This window comes from Daphnia pulex, chromosome 11 (assembly GCF_021134715.1).
Source record: "Daphnia pulex isolate KAP4 chromosome 11, ASM2113471v1".
Lineage (NCBI taxonomy): Eukaryota > Metazoa > Arthropoda > Branchiopoda > Diplostraca > Daphniidae > Daphnia > Daphnia pulex.
Window position 1 is genome coordinate 5,800,296 of NC_060027.1, and position 19,655 is coordinate 5,819,950.

Sequence of the window (19,655 nt, forward strand, 5' to 3'; positions counted from 1 at the left end):
GTCCCCGAAAGAATCTGCGAACCTCGCAGATAAATAAACCGTTCCCTAATATAAAATAAAAATGTTAAAGGTACAGACAAATAAGTGTCTTACAGACATTATGAAAAGGACATTCCTAAAAACCGTCTGCGGTCTTTGGCAGCATTAAATCGCATTGCGTTTTGTCGAAATAGACAGATTCCGGATTATTGAAGTATACGTTCTTGGAATTCCTTTTCAAAAGCAGCTTATAAAAAATGGGGGATTCGGACCACTTCTTGAGACTTGACACTGGTTCAAGCTGAAGCTTCCCTAATATTCCTATGTTCCCTGTTCCTATAATAAACTGTGCTGCCCTGCTTTATAGTTTATACATTGATTTTGACGAACCCCCTGCCATACGTAAGTACAGCCTGAACAGACGCCAGCGCAGTCTATTGATAAAGAATACAAGTTTCACTTTTAACTTGGACACTTTCGGAGTCCCAAGCTCCAGGCTTGAATTGATAATCGGAATTGCCATAAGATCCTTTCCTCCAGTCCCCTTCACTACTCTCGTTTTAACGTTTTTGAATTAATCTACAGTTTTCATTTGCTGTCAAACGCCGGTTCTTTTGTCGCTCGAAACATACAACTTTGAGTCTTATCATAGCAGTAGTTTCGTCCCAAAAGTGTTCATAAATTGTTTCTTTGAAAATAAGCTTTTAATTTTCTCTGTATACAATGACTAAACAAGCACTTATCATTCTTGCAGAAGGTAAAAGCAATTTGTTGTTTGTCTTCTGTTTAATTCATTCATATTTAAAAGTTTAAATTTTTTCATTTGGATTTCAGGAGCGGAGGAAATGGAAGCGGTTATAACGATTGACACTCTTCGTCGTGGGGGAGTAAGTTTAATTTTTAAAATATCACATAACATTGCCAGTAATTCTTAGTAATTGTAGATAGATGTAGTGGTTGCTGGTCTTGCTGGAAAAGAAGTTGTCAAATGCAGTCGGATGGTGTCAATTCTTCCAGATACAAGTCTTGAAGAAGCTCAAAAGAACTCACTCTATGATGTAGTTATTTTACCTGGGGGGTTAAAAGGAGCTGAACTTCTAAGTGAATCCCAACTAGTTGGTCAAATTTTAAAGCAACATGAAAAAGAAGGGAAAATTGTTGCAGCAATTTGTGCAGGTGCTTACATTTAAATGCAAGCCTGTGGAACCAATAATCCACATGTTTATATTTGAATAACAGCTCCTATTGCCTTTAAATCTCATGGCATTGCCAGTGGAAAAAGTATAACATCTTATCCAAGCATGAAAGAAAGACTGGTTGATGCTTATCAATATAATGATGGGGACAGAGTGGTAGTTGATGGTAAGCATTGATAGTTTAAGGTTTTTTAGTGATCAACACAATAATACTGATTCACATTTTCAGGTAACGTGACAACAAGTCGAGGACCTGGCACGGCGTTTGAATTCGCCCTGTCTTTGGTGGAGCAACTCGTCGGAAAAGAAGTAGCTGATTCGCTGGTTTCCCAGATGATCCTGAAAATCTGAAAATCTATTACGGTATCCTATATTGCACTTATTATCTGAAAGACATTAAAAAGATAATAAGGAAGATTAGATAATAGAAATAGACATGTGTGAATAAATTATGAATCATCAGTAATAAAAGGCAGTGTTTCTCACCATTCATTGCTGGATATGATTATTGAGCCTGCCTACTGATATTAGGTTCGAAATCTTGGTTGGAATTGGTTCGGTAAATATTATCAGCCTTGATTGAAATAAATAAAATTGAAATTGAGTGAAGTACCATTTTTCTGGAGTATTTTTATTTGGAAGACATTTTAATTTAAGAATTTCGTTTTCTCCGATCCTCTTTTCCGCCCATTTCCGGTCAATCTTTTTCCTTGCACCGTATTCGATGAACTATTTTTAGATGAGAATATGTAGTATAACCACTAACCACAAGTATATTATCTTTTATCTAATTCTTTAATTTCATTTTCACCGTTATTTTTATCTTATGATCTAAATCAGGATTCAGGAGAAATCACAGCTTGGCGATTTGTTGTAGTCCTATAGACGTATTATGACAATCTAAAAAACATAGGGAAAATAAATTGTAATCCTTTGCTTTGCGCTTTGCCCCTACTTGTTTAAGAACAACAATGTAAATGAAATTATTTCCGAGATTATTTCTGAGATGTTGGCGACGTTATTCGTCTAAGTGCAAGGGCAAACGGACAATAATGGCTTAGTGGTTCTTGAAACCAACTGAAAAGAGTATCAACATAGATTTGGCCATCACGACAGAAGCATTTTGCCTTCGGCCATACTACGAAATATCAGGAAATGTATATTCATGAAATTGAGCAAGAATTAATTAGTAACGAAGTCAATACTTAAATAAATGAAGTAAATGGCAAATTGAATTAATGTCTGCACGTTCTTTGGTCATTTCAGCATTTATTTAGGTGTCTAAATTATCTTGCCTAAATTCGGTTTCTCATCCTGTAGTTTTTTTGCATCCTGCAACATTCACTAGATGCAATTAAAATTTATTGCGAAGGAATTTACGAAAAAATCATCAATTTACCTTATAAATGTAAACTTAATTATTATTAGCTCAAATCATGTTAAATGTTCTTGGCTGAGATTTTCTTACCTAGTTCAATGACAAAGTTGAAATGTTTTCTTATTGAAGCTGAATTCAACCGCGATCGACAACATTTTAAAGCACAACAAGATAACACAAAGAAAATTGAACTAAACCTGAAACCGTAAGAGAAAATCTCTTCATATTTATTACTGTAGTTGCACACGCAATAGTACAAGAACACGAGAATTTCAAGATGTGGAGAGAGGAGGGAGATTGGCTCAAACACCAGTGGGACTCCACTCTTAATAGCATTGCCAGTTACTACTTTAAAATGTCAAACGATAGCAAAACTTGTTAGGGTAGTATGTACACAAAGGAAATGAGAAAAGAAATTTAAAAAAAAGGAAAAAAAAAAAAAAAAAAACAATAAAAAAACATGCTTTTTGTTGCTTTTAAAAGCCATCGTTTTTAAAAAGGGATGAAAAGCGCGAGAAAAGGACAATATTGTTTTAAATTCATTTTCGGCGTTCAAGATCTCCAACTAAGGTCGACCCCCACGTGCAGCTTCTTCGATGGCTCGCACCTTCATCTCTCTCTCACGTTGTTGCTGTTGCCTGGATTGAGACAATGATACTTCATTAAGAAACTGGCCGAACCAGAAGAAGCCGTCATCACGTGTTCCAATATTACTATACCTAATGTACTCTTCGTGTTGAGCAACAATATTGGGATGAGCATGGGGATGTAGGGAAGGACCAGACGGCGGGCCAGAGGGTGGAGCACCGGGGTGAGGGAATCGCTGCTCCATCATCTGCCGCTGGAGCTGCTGTTCGGCTGCAAACTGCCGAGCAAACTGTTCGTCGTAGGGACGACCCAGCATGGCAGCAGCGGCTGCGGGGTGCAGTCCCAGCGCGCTGTCTTGGTGTAGCATTCCCGGCGGAGGTCTGGGATATCCGGCGTTGAGAGGGAATCCCGGCGGCGGTGGCATGTCTTGACCTGAGGGATGGAGATGGAGGTGATTGTGAGTGTGGGCGTGAGCGTGAGTGTGGAGTTCGGGGTTAAGACCAGCCATTTGAAGTCGAAGTTGGTCCGCCATGGCTGCATGAATGCGCTCCGCCTGCAGCCGATCCACCGCTGCTTGGTGGTCCCGCGCTTGGGCCTCCGAACGGGGATCTCCAGGTCCACCTCCTCCGCCGCCTCCACCCGATCCCGGAGGGCCGCCGATCGATCCCCCCATGCCGCTGGGCAGCTGCAAACCGAGACGCTCGAGTCGTTCTCGTTCCATGGGATTCAGTCCGCCTCCGCCTCCACTCGGATTTCCTCCCAGTTGATACAAACTAAAACCGGGAGGAGGACCTAATCCCGCACCAGGAGGCGGTCCACCAGGCATTCCACCATATCTGTTACAAAAGGAGAACAAGAGAAAAATATGCGCCAAAGCATTAATCACATCGGCAGATGGCAACCAATGATACGAGAGTTTGGTCATGTTTGTTAAGACAACACTTCCATTGCTAACGTTGATTATTTGCATCTCTTATTACCTGCGATGAAGTTCGAGCCAATGCGGATCAAGAGGGCCGGAGAGTCTCGGTCCAAGACCTCCAGGACCACCAGGCATTCCCATTCCAGGGGGCATTCCGGCTCCATTTTTAAGCATCTCTTCTTTAAAACGATCCGATATCTCACGCTCGCGGAGTTCGCGGAGCTCCCGCTCTCGCTTCTCGCGTTCCAGCTCCAGTTCTAGACGCTCTCGGGCTCCAGCACCATACATACTAGCAAGCTGATAATGCAACATGGGATCCATGGCTGGCGGGCCGAGTCCCAGTCCACTTGGTACGTTTCGTTGCATTCCACCCGGAGAAAAACCTGTGTGAGGTCGGGCGTACTCACTGCAATAGCCAAGAGAAAAAGATTGAATGACTCAATTCTCTTGATTTAAAATAATAAAAAAAAGATAATCAAATCAAATGATCAACCTTAATTGACGCAAAGCTGGAGTGTCAGGATATGGGCGGGGGCCAAATCGATCAAAGCCAGGAGAAGTGATGGTCTCGATAGGCCCAGCTCCAGATGTTGAAGGCTTGGGTGTTTCACGCTTATCCGGCGTGGCAGCTTTCCGCTAAACATAAAAATAATCGTAATCATAAAAATGAGTAATCAAAGCCAGTTAACATTTAATGGGGCAAAAAAAAAAAAAAAGACGGCGACTCGAAATCCTACCGCGTGAGCAGCAGCTCTTTCCCTTTCTTTCTCTTTTTCTCTTTCATCACGATCGCGTTCAGCTTGCCTCCGCAGACGCTCTTCCCGTCGCCGGGCCAACTTGGAATCGGGCACCGGCTTAAAAGTGAGATCGGTTCGAGCACAGGAGTTACCTTCGCCGCGGTTCCAGTGACGCAAGAAACTACACAAAGCCAAAATTCAATTAAAACAAAACCAAAAAATGAATCGACAAATTTCCAAATAAAAAAAAAAAGCCAAATTCCATTTCCTTACATGGCACTTTGGCTGCGATGGCACTCGGAATCTTCAATTCTTGGTTCGGGACTCGGTCCGCGCGGAATGGTGTTGGCCACCGGACTGGGAGCATCTTCATCCACGTCCTCGTGCATGGTGTTGTTGGCTTCGTCGTGGGCAGCCGACATGGCTGCCGCCACCGAGGAGGCCGACGGTGGAGGAGCAATTCCGGGCATCATGTGATTGCCAACAGTCGGCGAAACCGACGGCAAGGTCAGCCCAGCAACTGGATGCGATAGCGTCGAAGTCGAGGCCACGGGTTGGATGGGTGTGGACGAGCGCGGCTGGAGATGATGATGCGGATGCGATAGCGGCAGAGGCAGTGAGTGTGGATGATGAGGGTGATGATTCCAGGGGGACTCGGATTTGGCTTGCAAATCAGCCAGCGACGGACCGCCGAAACCAAAGGGCCCACCCGGCCCCACGCCAGAGTAGGTCGGCATCGAACCTGAAGTGGGAGGGTATCCGCTGCCGAGACCGCCACTCGTCGAGGCCGGCGACGAGAAAATGGGCAAGTACGGCGAGGACGAAGACATAGAATGGGACATGGGGGGCATGGCTGCTGACGATGGGTGATGCGGTCGTTTGGGTGGCGGACTCGGCCCTCGCTTCGCAGGATTGATGGAGCCAACATTGACCATGGCTGACGAGGAAGAAGGTGGCGGCGAGCGGGATCGCGACGGCTGCGACGGCCCCATTTGAGACCCATCAGACGGCCCTTTGTTGTTGTTGTAAGGGCGACCGCCGCCCAAACCGCCGTGACCCGAAGACGACGAAGCCGAGGTCGACGTGACCGGAGGTGAGGGGTGCATCGACGTCGCCAGTGGGCCGTTTCCGTTTCCGTTGCCTCCGCCCGAAACACTGGGCGCGAACGGATTAACCACCCCGGAAGGCGAGGTGTGGAAGTTACCCAAACTCAGAGAACTCTGGTGGTAATTGGCCACCGAGGACGGAGGAAAGCTGCTCGATCCAGAAGAGACGACAACAAACGACGGCGGTGATTGAGGTCGGGGTCCAGCCGAGGCCGGCGGCGGAGGGGCATGCATCCGCATAGGAGGGTAATGGTAAGCAAAAGGGTACGGGTAGTAGGGAGAATAGGCGTGCGCTCCCGGCTGGTGATACGGTGACAGAGGCAGCCCTTGAGGCGGTCCCAATCCCAACCCGTGAGGCAGGAAATGGGGCGGATAAGGCAAAGAATGGGCCGGTGGAGGAGGTGGAGGCGGCTGAGATTGCTGCGGTTGCGCCGGCGTTTGTTGCTGTTGCTGTTGTTGTTGCTGCTGCTGCTGTTGTTGCTGATGCTGGTGCTGCTGCGGAGTCGGAGTAGAAGCTTTTTTGATAGCAGGACTCGATTTGGAACCGCTGTTTGAGGAACTTCCACCCTGGCCGCTCCCACTCGACGATTTCTCCAGCCGAGGAGAGGCCGTCGGGTGCGGATGAGCAAGTCCAGGTTCGCGCTTGGGCTCCATCAGAGAGGCCATTGGGACGCTGGGGGGATACGATACAAATCCACTTCCCATGGATGGCATTGATCCATCTCGTGGAATGGAAGACATGTCCCGCAACGAGGCAGCAGAAACAGCCGGTGAAGAAGAAGAAGCCGAAACTGCGGACGGGTCCACCATCTCCTGTTTGATTTTCAAGTTGTGCGGTTCACTCTGTTCGGGCATGTCACGCGGGGCCGACATGGGCAACGGGCCCAGGTTCAACGGTCCCAATGCAGGAGCAATAGTCGGATGATTAGCTGTCGTCGTAGGGGCGGGGGAGGCCATCGCATAAGGAACCGCGTCGACCATAGCTGAGGTGGATTCCAGCGGAGCGTAGGGTCGAATGAAGCCGGAATGAGCCGGCGGCACCATAAAAGGCGACGAGTGCAGACCAGACCCTGGTGGGCCGCTGCTATTGGCATTCCTGAGGGCTCCGTCGGCAGTGGCGATCGACATGTCCAGTGGAGGTGGGAAAGACGAGGACGACGTGGTCGGCGACGGCAGTTTGGGCGAGGAAGGGCCACCGAAACCCGAAGAGAGCGACATCTCTTCTTTGCCCATCCAGGCCGGCGTGGGCATCTTGTTGCCCCCCTCAATGGCCCCAGAAGTCACTGCCTTGTCTTGCAAAGTGGGCGACAACAGCGCTGCCGGACGACTTTTCATATCTTCGTTCGCTGTCGAACCGGCAGTGGCCGGATTGAAATCCGGTTCCAGTTTGACCATGGGTGGCAGATCGTCGGATTGGTTGGGTTTCACGGCCTCGAAGCTTCCTGGACGAGGGCCAGCCAATGTGTGTAGGGGACTAGGAGAGTCGCTCCTCTCCTTTTCGTCTGGTGCCCCATCGCTGGATGCCACTCCATTGGCTAGCACGGCGCTGGTGGCTGAGGCAGAAATGGCGGAAGAAGCGTTGTTCAAAGTAGCAATGGGATTGGCGGACGAGGACTCGTTGGATGCAGCCACTTGCTCGGCAATGGCTGGCGCATTTGCATCGGTGCTCTTGCCGGCCGGCATTTCTGGAGATGAGGTTCGGGAGCCACCGCCAGCGGATCCGGAACCAGCGCTACGAGCTTCGCTCGGTTCGAGATCTTGATCGACTTCACCGTCCAATCCATCCATGCCATTATCCTCCAGTGAGCTGCTTTCGCTCGAGACGCTCTCGGACGGACTCTGTGGCAAAATGATTGGGAAAATCAAATCATTTGTTTTGATTTAAAACTAATAAGTAGCGATCGATAGACTCACCTCAGAATTGGCGTCGTTCTTCTTCTTCTTCTGGCGGGGTTGGCCACGCTCATCTTCGTTGCCGTTGCCGGCCTGCTCGCGATCTGGGCCAGGCACTTCACCGCCGGTGCCCCCACCAGCAGTGCCCCCACCAGCTCCTCCGCCTCCGTGGCGTCTCTTGTGCCCTTTGCTCGGACTTTCCACCATCGACTTGGCTTTGTTGCCGTTATTGCCTTTATCCTGTAACAAGAGTCAATCAAACCAATTAAGACAATCGAGAAGCCAATGCGATTTAAAAAAAGTGAGAAAGATGACGCACCTTCTCATGCACGACCGAAGAAGACGATGACGAACAGTTGCTGGCCGAGCTGGGCGACTTGCGGTGACTTCGCCGCTCGTTGCCCTCCGGTTCCGGGCTGTTGTTACCGCTGTCTTGCTTGGGTCGATTCCGCGCGTTCTGTACCCCCATCGTTAGCGCAAAACAAGACGACAGAGAAGAGGAAAAAAAAATGAAAAGAAAAACAAAAGTTCAAGCAGGCTCGTTCGCTGGTCTACGCCAGACAACTCAAGTAATAAGTATACCAATTCTTTCGTGCGTGTTCTTGTGCGAACACGGCCCTCCACTTCTTCATCGTCAGGATTTTGGACGGGGCGAAACATGTACGGCGGCTCTGAGCGAGCCTCACTCTCGCTGACCTGTCATCGTCAAAGAAATTCACAAGATTGAGAAAAATATGCAGAGAGAGAGATGGGATAGATAGGATTGTGTACCTGCGCTTGTTGAGTAGTTTTTAACAGGGGAAGCTCGCCGTATTTCTTAAAGTGCACTCGACAATCCGTACATAAGAGGGCCTTGTCTTTGCCCGCATGATGCCAATCTTTCGATGCTGAGAGAGAAAATCATTTCAAATTAGACTGTGAAAAAAGTTAAGACTGCAAATGACGTTTTGACTATATACTTACATGTAGAGAAACAGTGACGACAGTGGTAGGCAGCTAAATCTCTCGAATCAGAGTCTTCATCAGAATTATCATCCTCGCTGGCCGAGCTTAAATCTCCTGTGGCACACAATAAAAAGCAAACGAACGTCGAAATGAATTGACAATATTTATGTTGTTCATTTTTGTGTCGCACGAAAAAGCATTAAAAAATTTTAAGGACATAGTCTACAATTATCAAGAGGCAAGAAGACGCGGAGAGCGTAGAAAAATAAGGCCGAAAAACGCTAATTTAAACTCCAACCAGACAAGGTTCCAGAGAATGCGGTGGAAAGAGGGGTAAAACGACTCCTCAACCATCTGGACCGGGAAGGAGGCGCCTCTGCTGTGGAGTGGAACCCACCTGATGTATTTATACATTGAGAGAAGGAGAGAGAAGGAGAGAGAGCCGACGAAAGAATGACGGAGCGATAGGGTCGGTGCGGTTACACGTTCACACACAAGCCCCTCTCTCTCAACGAGAAAACCCCGCAGAGAGGAGATAAAGACAGAGAGGAGGGCATGGGGAGAGAGCCCGAGGCGACGGAATTCCAGCTTGGTGAAGATCTCCCTTCCATTCTTCCCCTGACAAGTAGCGTGTCCACCTAGCGGCCGTTTGACGGCACTTTTTTTCTTCCTGTCGACTTGATCAGCATCCAATCCAACAACATGGCAAACATTCATCCCCCATTTCGTGGAGTCATGAATAAGCTCCCCAACTATTCATCATTCGCACTCCTTGTGTGCGGGTGAAATAACTCTAAACATTGCGTGTGTTGGGTCTGTTGGTTTCCCAGCCAACGAGAAAGTTGAAGGGAGCCGGTTCGAAGCGTCGTACATAATGGCAATCCGCAAATGCCGGAGCTGATGGACAAGAGCCATGAAGAAGAAGAACACAAGAGGCTAATGAAAGGTGAACAGTGGCGTTTTTCGAGCTACAGCAACGTCACGAAAAATAGAAAAAGAGAGAAAAAGAGATTCTGGCTTCGTGTGTAGTCAGCAATGTTCCGCATGACCACAGAAATACTCCCTCTCTGTTCGTTTAGCTTCACTCCCCCCCCCTCCCATTTCTCCGTTTTAGAAGCTCAACAAACTTGAGGCTCCCGTTTTCTAGGCAGCGACTCCTCGCGTCCAGCTGTTCCCTTCGTAACAGAGTCGCGTTCCTTTCATTCGTAGCGAATCGATTGGGTCGGGGCGCAGATGGCGCCCAACACACACACACACACACACGCAGATGGCGCCAACATCGATTCGACACCAACAGCCAAAAGCCCGGAACCTTCCCAGGTCGTGGCCCACGGAACGAGCTCATCAACCATTCATACTCGAGGGGGGCAGCACCTATAACTGCAGAGCCAGAGAGGATATCGCTCAAACTAGTGAACAAGAGTCGGACAAGAGCAACACCCGACGATAAATATCTTAGCCACCCACTCACATCAAGGTGGAGACGGGCCAAACATGACGAAAACAGAAAAAGAAAAAATGGCTCGTTTGCCATGCAGAGAAGGTTGGAAATTCAAATCACGGGCAAAAGCTCGATACGTTGGCCCAACCTGGAATACGAATGAGCCGTTCCATGCACCATTTTTTCTGGCTACTCACGCCGCTAAAAAAGCTCCGACGCCGTATCGCCACTTGGCCATCGGGGCGGGGCCGCACACGCCACCGACACCCCATCGCCATCGGGTATCAAGAAAAGCAGTGCCGTTGTAATTAGATCGCCCGGCATCGTCGTCACGGGGTGAGCCAATGATGTTTCAATCGGGCTCGACTCGCCAATCGATTGATCCCCACCAGCGATCAATGAAAAATACTTTTAGCCTCTCTCCCTCCGCCCCAACAAAAAAAAAGAGATGGAAGATGGCGGACATGAATAAAAACGTCAACAAACCGGGTTCTTCCTTGGCGACTCTTGTGTTGCGAGTAGTGCGAATCCGTCGGAGAACGCTCTGCCGATGACGCCGACGATGAGGACGCTGATTAGCTGCGGCTGGAGTTTTTTTCCACAAGTAATAAAATTCCACCAAGTCCGACTGTTTCGTGTCAAGAAAAGGGCACCGAGAAAAATAAAAAAGACGAATCAATTAGCAAATAAAAATAAAGCCATGGAAAGAACAAACAAACACACACAGACACACACACACAAGATAAACGATGTGCAGCCCCATTGATCAACTTGCTCCCATTTACAAGACTTGCACAGCCATCTCTTTTCATGTTGTATGGGGGGATAACAATCGGGCTTATGTATATGGCAGGGAATATATAGTAAATGAGAGTCATGATAAACGAGCCCGGAGCTAGTACAGCTCCTATCTGACTCTTTTCATTCTCTTTAAAGAGAGGAGTAGGAAACGGAATCGGACATGCGCCGACTCGTTGGCTATCTTCAAAAAGGATCCGATCTAACCCATCACGACAAAATTAGTTTTGGCACAACTTTTCTCCTTTGGCCTAGCTGCGTCTCCAATGGCTACACAGCGCACAAGAGTGCACGTTTCAACAGCTTCCACCAGACGTTTGTCCGATCCTTTTGATTAACTGCCCCGCATGATTAGTCCCCATTCTCTACAAATCAATTTGAGTCGGACAAGCATCTTAAGCTAAATTACCAGTAAATCTTCTTCCTCTCTCTCAAAAGACAAGAAAACTCTGAGATTCTTCCAAGTTTTTTTCCCCTCCATCGGCTATGGTGGCCTCAGCCTGGTCTCTGACAAGAAAGAAAGCTATGTCTGTGTCTGCTGGCTTTTTACACTGCGAAATAATTTACAGTCGGGTTTCTAAGACTCTCAAAAATAAAAGAAAAAGAATTTTCATGTGTCGTTCGCTTAGTTAAAATTTGCAATCTGGGATTGTCCGATTAGGCATTTGCCAGATTGCAAAAAAGAGTCGAAAATTGATTCAAAAGTTTTTTGTTATCGATAATCAAATTTTTTAGTGAGTTTGTCTTAAAAAAAAACAAACGTTCAGTAAAAGCGATTGAGTAAAAAACGAAATAAAATAAAACCGAATAATAGAACGAAACTAGATATTGGCCAACCGAGATTTGCGACGCATGTCGGTGGCGCCACGACGTTGTTAAAAATAGCTGAAACGTCAAGCAGAACTGAAAGCATGCATCCCTACGATCAACACCACGTTCCAGCTTCCAGATGACACATGGACAAAGATTCCAACTACGAGCTGACGTAAAGGAGCACAGCATGCCATCGCTTGAATCACCAACACGTATCCAAGGGTTATCAGCTTAGATTGCAAAAGGGAGTTGTGGGCTAGTATGTGATTAGCTATCTGCATTGTGACTCACTTAAATTCCCCAAATTATAGAATATCACCGTGATCTAAAATACGATCACATCATCTAAAAATTCGTTTTTTTGTTTTTTAAATACAAAAGTCATCGACTTGGAGCATTCCAGTGCTCGTCTGCTTGATCCACGCGATCCTTTACCACGGCAGTTGCTTTGACTGACGGATGACACAAACGTCCCAACAGTCGTGCGCGCCAGTTCACAGTTTATAAATACACGCGCCCAACGTTGGAAAACCACACACGCGTCGTGTCTATAATTAAAACTTGTCCACAAAACAAACAAGGACGTATGGCAAAGGAGTCAGGATTTCTCCAGGATTTCCTTACGACCCCAGATAGTAAGCAATCGGACGAGAAGAAGAAAGAGAGAGGCACGATGGGTTAAGATGACAAGATGAATAGATGTCACTGCGACACACATGCTAACAAACCCCAACTGCTGACAAGCCCACATGAAAGAGGAGAAAACAAAAAGAGCCACCTGGCGGCCAAGTCGACATTTAGTCTTTTTATTTTATAAAAGACATTTTCTTGCGTCAAACGGGCTGGAGGGCAATGCTCGGCTTTAGCTCTTATATATATTCACAAGAAGAAGAAGAAGACTACCGACATTGATTGTAGCCGGCAGTTATCAAGATGAATGGCGTGACACGAAATCCTCCTCCTCCTCCTCCTCCTTCTCCTTCCCCCCCCCCCCCCCCCCACAAACCCAAACTTTTGGTTCGTGCCACTTGGGCAGAGGCGGGAAAAGGCAAACACAAAAGAAATGACCATCTTGTTGTTGTAATGATGACCGTCGGAGTCTACGACAAGGTCCCAAAGTGCGTCGAATATTAAGCGCGAGCCGCCGGTAGTTGGGCCACAAGAGAAACGAAAATAAAAAGGAAAAGCCGAACAAGAAATTCCAATGAGAAGGAGAAGAGGCAATGAATAATCAAATAGCTCCTCCGCGGACTGGTTTAAAAGGCAACAACTCGTTTCTCCGAAAAGGGCCACTCACACACACACAGAGAAAAATGGAATAAATAAGAAACCAAATGGAAAACCTCACAAAGCCCATTATTTCCAGCTGTTTCTTTCTGAATGCATCGCGAGCGATATCGAGCAAGGGCAACAAATCTCTCCCCTCCACCAATAGCCCTCACGATTCTCTCTGCCCCGTTGATAGAGACAAGAATTGGAAAAACAAAACAAATTAATAAAAGAAGGAAAGAAGAAAACAAGATGATGATTTAAATTCTTGGCTGCATTTCCGACTAGGGAGCTAGAACCGCGTGATAAACCCATTAAGCAGCCACTGAAAAGGAACCGCAGAGTTTTGAGAAGGCGAAAAAAAGGAGTCCATTGGTCTTGCACTGCACGTTCCCAACGGTACGCCACCGTCGTGCACACAACACGCGACTTTCACAAGTGAGGAGACGAAAAAAAGAAGGGGGAAATGGACTGTTCGACATCAGTTTTCTAATCCATGAACAAAGTTGAAGCTCTAAGGTGTGTGTGGTGTGTCGACGACAAAAGCAAGTCGAACCGCAGGAAAGCGTCACACGTGTCGGTGGTAAACTCGTAGCAGCCAAAACTACAGTTCATCCAGACTCTATAGTAGACCACCCAACTCGACCGAATGCTACCGACTAGTTAATCAACGGTTGGTCCACTGCAAGTTTTGCCAATTAAAATTGATAAACCAACTCGCCACGACGGCTATATAATCATCATCCGGATCTATTCTAGGAAAAAGTCTACTTTTAACGGCACAATGCGATGAATAACCAAATCGATTCTAATAAAAAAAACAAGGGCGATGAATCTTCCCGGCTAAATTACGTAAAGAACAACGGTAGTTTAGCTGCGTTCATTGACCGTCTGTCCAAGATAGAGAGACACACTATGAAGAATCGTTTGATCTCTGCGAAAAAAAAAAGAGTGCCGAGAGAACTGGAGCAGAATAGCTGGAGGAAAACGACGAGAAATCGGATGAAACGAGGTGCCGTGTGGCACAAAAGGAAAACGGGGGGGTTGGCAGTCTCAATGTTTAGCGCCAACAATTGTCAAGGGCCATAGAGGAAAGCGGCAGGATCGTCAACCAGCCAACACAGTATTGATCCTGCCTCTCCACTTGAGCCGGTAGCCTAGTAGCCCATCTCGTCTCTCTCTTCCTCCGCCCCTTCCCTAAGAACGTTCCACCATCCGCCGGCCCAACTACTACCACCACCAAGTCGGTAATGTCTTGTGACCCAGTCCAGCCTGGGCTATCGATCCCGCAACAAAGTACCGTGATTAACATTAATAGGCTTACCAGAGAAGCAGCAGCACCTACTTTTTATACTCGCCTCTTCTCACTCACCCTAACCACCCACTCGTCCTGTTCTCCCCTCCTTTGACATAACTCTCTTTCCCCCCTACCAACTACTGGCCAACCCCTAGAAATTAGGAGCACAAATAAAAAAGGAGAGCCAATGAGCTTCTCAAATGAGTCAAACATGTTTTGGCAGCAAGGGGGGGAAACGAATCGAAAATCTAGATTGTTGTTGGCTTCCGGTGGAGAGTCGAATTCGGTTACCCGAAACTAAAAGGAACTAAAAGGAACGACGTAGGAGGTCGTAGGAGGTCCGGTCCCTTTGGCCGCCGCCAAGTTCCGATTGCCCGTAGTACCGAGATCCTTACAGAGTTGAGTTGCGGGAGGTCACATATACCAAAATATACACACACACACCTCCCGCTGGTGTTGAGCACATCATCATCATCATAACAATCTATCGATCTGTGGGGCGCGAGACCTCCCCACCCAAAACCAAAACAAACAAGGCGATCAAAATGGCCCGATCGGATCAAATCAGGTCTTCAACCTTGGGCAACACTCTGATGTATAACTTTCACTTAAAAATGGCCAAGAGAGAGAGAGAAAAAGAGGCGGTTGGCATGGAAACGTGCAGGTGTAAAGGGGAAAACTCACCGTATCCTTGTGGGGCAAAAGGTCTTTGCGGATGCGGAAAAAGTTCTTGCCGTACTGTCGCAGGCCCTTGACGAATCGTTTCTAGAGAGAAAGAGAAAAGATTAAGAGACAATTAGCATCTCGGAGGAGAATCAAGAAGCACAAGTTTATGGCGCAACAAGAAAAGAAAAGCGGGTCATAAAATTCCTCAATGGCCGTGTGGTGGTGGTCTGGAAAACCGCACCGTCCACCAACCAGCACAACCGTGGTGGTGGTGCTGGATCGTGAGAAACAAAAACCTTGACGGGTTAAGTGACCGCAAGTGTGACGTTCTTTTTTGAAAAAAGGAAGAAAAAGAAAACATCGACTCTCGACTGTCGTGGGGATGAGGCGGGAAACGTGAGGGCCGGCCGTTGAATGGCTTTCGCTCGCCTACCATCGGCTGCTCATAAAACAACGAACATTTGATTGATCGATACGTCGTCTGCTACAGCGAGAGCGAGACAGAGACACACAACAAGCAAACAGGCAGTAAAGATAGCGACGACTACGATTATAGACGTATAAATATAAATAATGTCGGGAACTTGGGCGCGGATCCAATGGCCCGAAGGGGAAATTCACACCAGCGTGAGTTGAGCACAGGATGAGGATCATATAAACGCTGGTGTGAAAGGGAGTGGATGAATCGAAAGAGAATGGAGAGAGAGAGAAGGGGAGAGAGAGAGAGAAAAAAAAAGAATGCTGGAGCTGCCGAGCTGCCGGACGAAAAAGCTGTTGGCCGTGGCCATTCCCGACAACGACGACGACATGACACGCACGGATTCACCCACGGCGTTTCTGCTCTAGTCGGGTCTAACCAGACGCCATGCGTGAAAAAACACACACAGCACCACCACCACCACCACCACTACAAGGAACAAAAGCGCAGGCAGCAATCTGACATGGGCCTCTTGACCGAACTCTCAAATCCGGCCATCTTCTCCTCCTCCTTTTTAACATTTCCAATGTCCCTCCTCCCCATAGGCAGTTGTTTTCTCGTCCATCAGCGTAAAAATAGTTGGCTGCCAGAGAGAGAAAGAAGGGAAAGAAAAGAAGCCGCACTAGGGAGCGAGAGAGAGAGAGAAAGGTTTTTCTTCCTTTTTATATTCAACCAAACTCTCTCCCCTCTCTCTCTCTCGACCAGAGAGAGAGTGGAAGAATCAAATATGGCCGCCTAAGCATTTCTTCTTCCAGTTTCCTCCTACCTGATGGGCTTTCGAGAGACGGAACACGTCGTAACAACACACACGTTTGCAACACACAATTCAAATCCACGTGGCCCACGTAATCCACTGGATTCTGTCACATATGTCGACCCCAACTGATCCGGTTACACACGTTGCACTTATATAATCCAGGTCAATCAAAATATCTGCTAGTCTTCTTCCTCACCGACTCTTCAATGGCTCAAATCCCACAAAGAGTTTGGTCGTCGACTCGCAAATGCCCAACCAAAAAGTCACTACGTTCTAGCTGCGTATTTTAACCCAAAAGAAAGAGAGAAAAAAAGCCGTCGGTCGTCATACACACTACACACACACACTAGACACACACACACACAACAGACCCAAAATGGCCGCACACTGAATGATCCGAATGACGCTGCTGAGCCCTCGTCCCCCAACTGAAGAACCGAATCCAATGAGATGCCACTTGAAATCACCTTTAATAAACTTGACTCGCAGTCGATTCACAGCTGTGCGGACAAGAATTTGTTGTCTTGGTTTGTTTGGCGTCTCGTCGCTCACAGAGACTCTTAAATAAAAAAGAGTTGGGAGTGAAAAAATGGCGGAACATGTACACACACACGCACGGCGTCGCCTCTCATTCGGGAGCGGCCCGCTCAACGACTGCTTGCAGTAAGAGAGCTTGGGAAAACGCCATCAGCGGCCACCAGAGGCGCTACACCGACCCGCTCTCGCCCAGCCGGCCGTGTGCTACGTGTGCAGCCAACAAGCGGTTCAACAAACCGCGGTCTACACATCCCCTCCGGCCCAATCCAGGCTAAAGCTCCCCTCCTCCTCCTCCTATGTTTCTTGTATAGACCCGAGGTGTGTGTGTGCGTGTGTTCGTTTTTTTCTGTTTTACCGACTGGCGATGGCTGTTATTAGGTTCGACAACGATCCGCGCCCTCTATTTTCATTCTATTGCTCCTCGTAAGAACCAACCAACAACAGCAGACATGTTGATTTGCCTGTCGTTGCATTTCGTTTACCAACCCCCGCCGATAAAACCCCCCAAAAGACAAAAGCTGGAAATTCAAGTTGGCTCTTGTCGAGACGGCCCGGAATAATAAACAGCCACCACGGCAAAAAGATGCTCGCGCAAGATCAACAAGACAAACGCCAGAGGGCTTGACGAATAACAATCGACTACACACACACACACAAAACACCTGGTGATTATGTGTACTTGAAGACTTGTACACCCGAAAAGCAGCTTTTGTGTTTCCGGCATCTGTTCGACGGAGCGGATCGACACGAAACCACAGCGACACTCTCCATCACCAGAGGACTCTCCGTGTCTATAACTTTTACCTGTCAACACACACACATGTAACCATGTCATATTTACACGTGTAGATCGAGTTACACACCTCTTGCATGTAGTCAATTTCGTCAGCGGACATGGATAGCTTAGAGCTCTGCTGCTGCTACTGGAAACCCTACTACACCGATTTTTCAGCCGGCGTCACTTTTGTTGCAGCCGCCATCATCTTTGATTTGATTCGTTTGACAACGTTAACGATCCTAATGATCCGGCAGGGGGTTCTCAAATACGAGATTGTGTTCGTCTTTGACACGAACAGGAGCGGCACGACCGCGGCTCGTAATTAGATCGTTAAAAAAAGAGAACAGAAAAAGGGGTCTAAAAAAGAGGCCGTTTCTTTTTTGGTGTTCCCCGTCGTCATTATTACACATCAACTGCTTGACATTAAAGTTCAAACCGCTTCCCGTCTTTTCCTTGTCACGCCACAGGACGTGAGTTTGTCACAGAGTTCTCCCCCCAGACTCGAAATCATCCCCACCAGTTCGACTCAATTAGTTGACACAAAATCAACTTGATTCGTCGTCAGTTTTTCCTTCGTTTTTATTATGCACGTCTGAAAAACACAGTTTAACTCTTTCCCATTGTTTGTCCCTCTCACCGTGTGAACATTTCAATTAATATTTCAGTCGTTATAAGCGCATCACGGAAAATAGGAGCGCCGGTTCTAGAAATTGGGCGGCAACTGCAAACTAACAACTATTTAAAAAGATAAAAACTGCTTTCTTCTTTGGTTGGGAAAAGTCGAGACAGATTCTCAAAATCTCCATCAGAGACGATAAGAAAATGGCGAGAGACGCAACTGGCCCCATTGCGACGGATCAGCGCGAAGGATTGGCATTCAAGGGTCTCCCAAAAGATCAACTCACATGTCATAAAAAAAGAGAATCAACCCCCCTAAAATATATTATAAACGCACATAATTTATACGTCCATCAGGTTTTGTGTGCTACTGCACAACTTTCTTTTTTATTCCAAAAAGAAAAAAAAAGTAATGGACGACGGTAATCGGATCCCGTTGGAGCCCCCGAATCTAAAAATGGTTGGATGGCTCGAATTACCAATTGCCTCTTTTGATTAATCAACGGTCCCCAGCAACAAAAAAGGTGGGCATCAAAAGGGATCCCATTACATACCAAAACTTGGTGAATAACAATCAAAATAAAAAGGAAAAAAATTGGCGAAATGTTTTTACAACAAGCCGTCAAGGAGCGTAGTAATGAGCTATGAAACGAGTTGCGCGTGTTGGTGCGTGTCTGTAAAAAGACACACAGCACAGACTGCGAGATGCGAAAAAAGGGTAGATTGAAATTAGTAATAAACCAAGGCTGAATATAAAACCCAACCAACAACGACCGTGGGTGGTCGGCTTTCTCTCTTGTTCACTAAAACGACTAGTAAATGATTCTGACAGCGACACACAATTCCACGAACAACACACCGAGCGACTTGTGTGTGTGTATGCAGTGATTGACGTCCAAACGACTTTCTCAAACAACTCAACCAGAGAACCCAAATCGCCTACTTTAACCATGATTACCTTTTCAGCTGAAACTCAAAATATCAAATGTATAATCTTTAACTAGAAAAAAAAGGAAAAAAACTATCAATTAGCTGGGAATAAACCCGACAAATGAAAGCATTTGAGTAAAAAAGATTGTGTAGACAGCTCAGTAACAATCAACGCCATCTTGTAAGAAAGACGAAAAAGGTTCAAACCTGAAACAACCAATGTTTCTTTTTTAGGAAAAAAGAGGGGGAAAAATGTCAGCTGCTAAATGCATAAATGAAAACAGGTTGGTGTAATGCGGTTGACCATTTCCTCGCTGGTGGGGCGTTGTTCTTTTTTCGTGTGTAAACGGCAGTTGTTTCGATGCGAACAACAACAACGCCTGATCGACTTTTACGAGTTTTCTCTTTTGCTTCTCGTGTGGAAGAATATAATTCGAGAAGCACATGCACTTCATCACCCGAGTGATTGCATGCTCGGCTGATTCACTTAAAGACGAGTGCGTCAAACTGGAAAACGAACGTCGTCGTC

At 46.9% G+C, this 19,655-nt stretch overlaps 2 protein-coding genes across 7 annotated transcripts in view; one reads left to right on the forward strand and one right to left on the reverse strand.

Moving 5' to 3' along the window:
- Positions 1 to 435: 435 nt before the first annotated feature.
- On the forward strand, positions 436 to 1,784 carry LOC124207596 (protein dj-1beta-like). The gene is made up of 5 exons (XM_046605142.1): positions 436 to 736; positions 814 to 866; positions 924 to 1,155; positions 1,219 to 1,341; positions 1,405 to 1,784. Exons 1-5 carry the CDS (start codon positions 703 to 705, stop codon positions 1,524 to 1,526), a joined length of 564 nt encoding a protein of 187 aa, XP_046461098.1. The 5' UTR covers positions 436 to 702; the 3' UTR covers positions 1,527 to 1,784.
- Positions 1,785 to 2,759: 975 nt separating this feature from the next.
- LOC124207592 (arginine-glutamic acid dipeptide repeats protein-like) overlaps positions 2,760 to 19,655 on the reverse strand; it is a 30,008-nt gene continuing 13,112 nt past the window's right edge. For 2 of the 6 annotated variants that reach the window (XM_046605132.1, XM_046605137.1), the window contains 13 exons: positions 15,047 to 15,127; positions 10,672 to 10,813; positions 8,763 to 8,858; positions 8,571 to 8,686; positions 8,383 to 8,495; positions 8,119 to 8,269; positions 7,821 to 8,039; positions 5,074 to 7,745; positions 4,801 to 4,981; positions 4,557 to 4,699; positions 4,122 to 4,469; positions 3,273 to 3,977; positions 2,760 to 3,191 (listed from right to left, as the gene is read on the reverse strand). In XM_046605132.1, the coding sequence (XP_046461088.1) occupies positions 3,119 to 3,191; positions 3,273 to 3,977; positions 4,122 to 4,469; positions 4,557 to 4,699; positions 4,801 to 4,981; positions 5,074 to 7,745; positions 7,821 to 8,039; positions 8,119 to 8,269; positions 8,383 to 8,495; positions 8,571 to 8,686; positions 8,763 to 8,858; positions 10,672 to 10,813; positions 15,047 to 15,127 (5,040 nt within the window). In that variant the 3' untranslated portion in view covers positions 2,760 to 3,118. Of the gene's footprint in view, positions 3,192 to 3,272; positions 3,978 to 4,121; positions 4,470 to 4,556; positions 4,700 to 4,800; positions 4,982 to 5,073; positions 7,746 to 7,820; positions 8,040 to 8,118; positions 8,270 to 8,381; positions 8,496 to 8,570; positions 8,687 to 8,762; positions 8,859 to 10,671; positions 10,814 to 15,046; positions 15,128 to 19,655 lie in introns of all 6 variants that reach the window. The other 4 variants (XM_046605136.1, XM_046605134.1, XM_046605135.1 and 1 more) reach the window with 4 other exon arrangements.

Excerpts from the sequence above, each read along its gene's own strand:
- LOC124207596 (XM_046605142.1), top strand. The coding sequence starts at position 703 with ATGACTAAACAAGCACTTATCATTCTTGCAGAAG. Across the intron at positions 867-923 it reads ACACTCTTCGTCGTGGGGGA|ATAGATGTAGTGGTTGCTGG; the intron begins GTAAGTTTAATT and ends TAGTAATTGTAG. Across the intron at positions 1,342-1,404 it reads GGACAGAGTGGTAGTTGATG|GTAACGTGACAACAAGTCGA; the intron begins GTAAGCATTGAT and ends TCACATTTTCAG.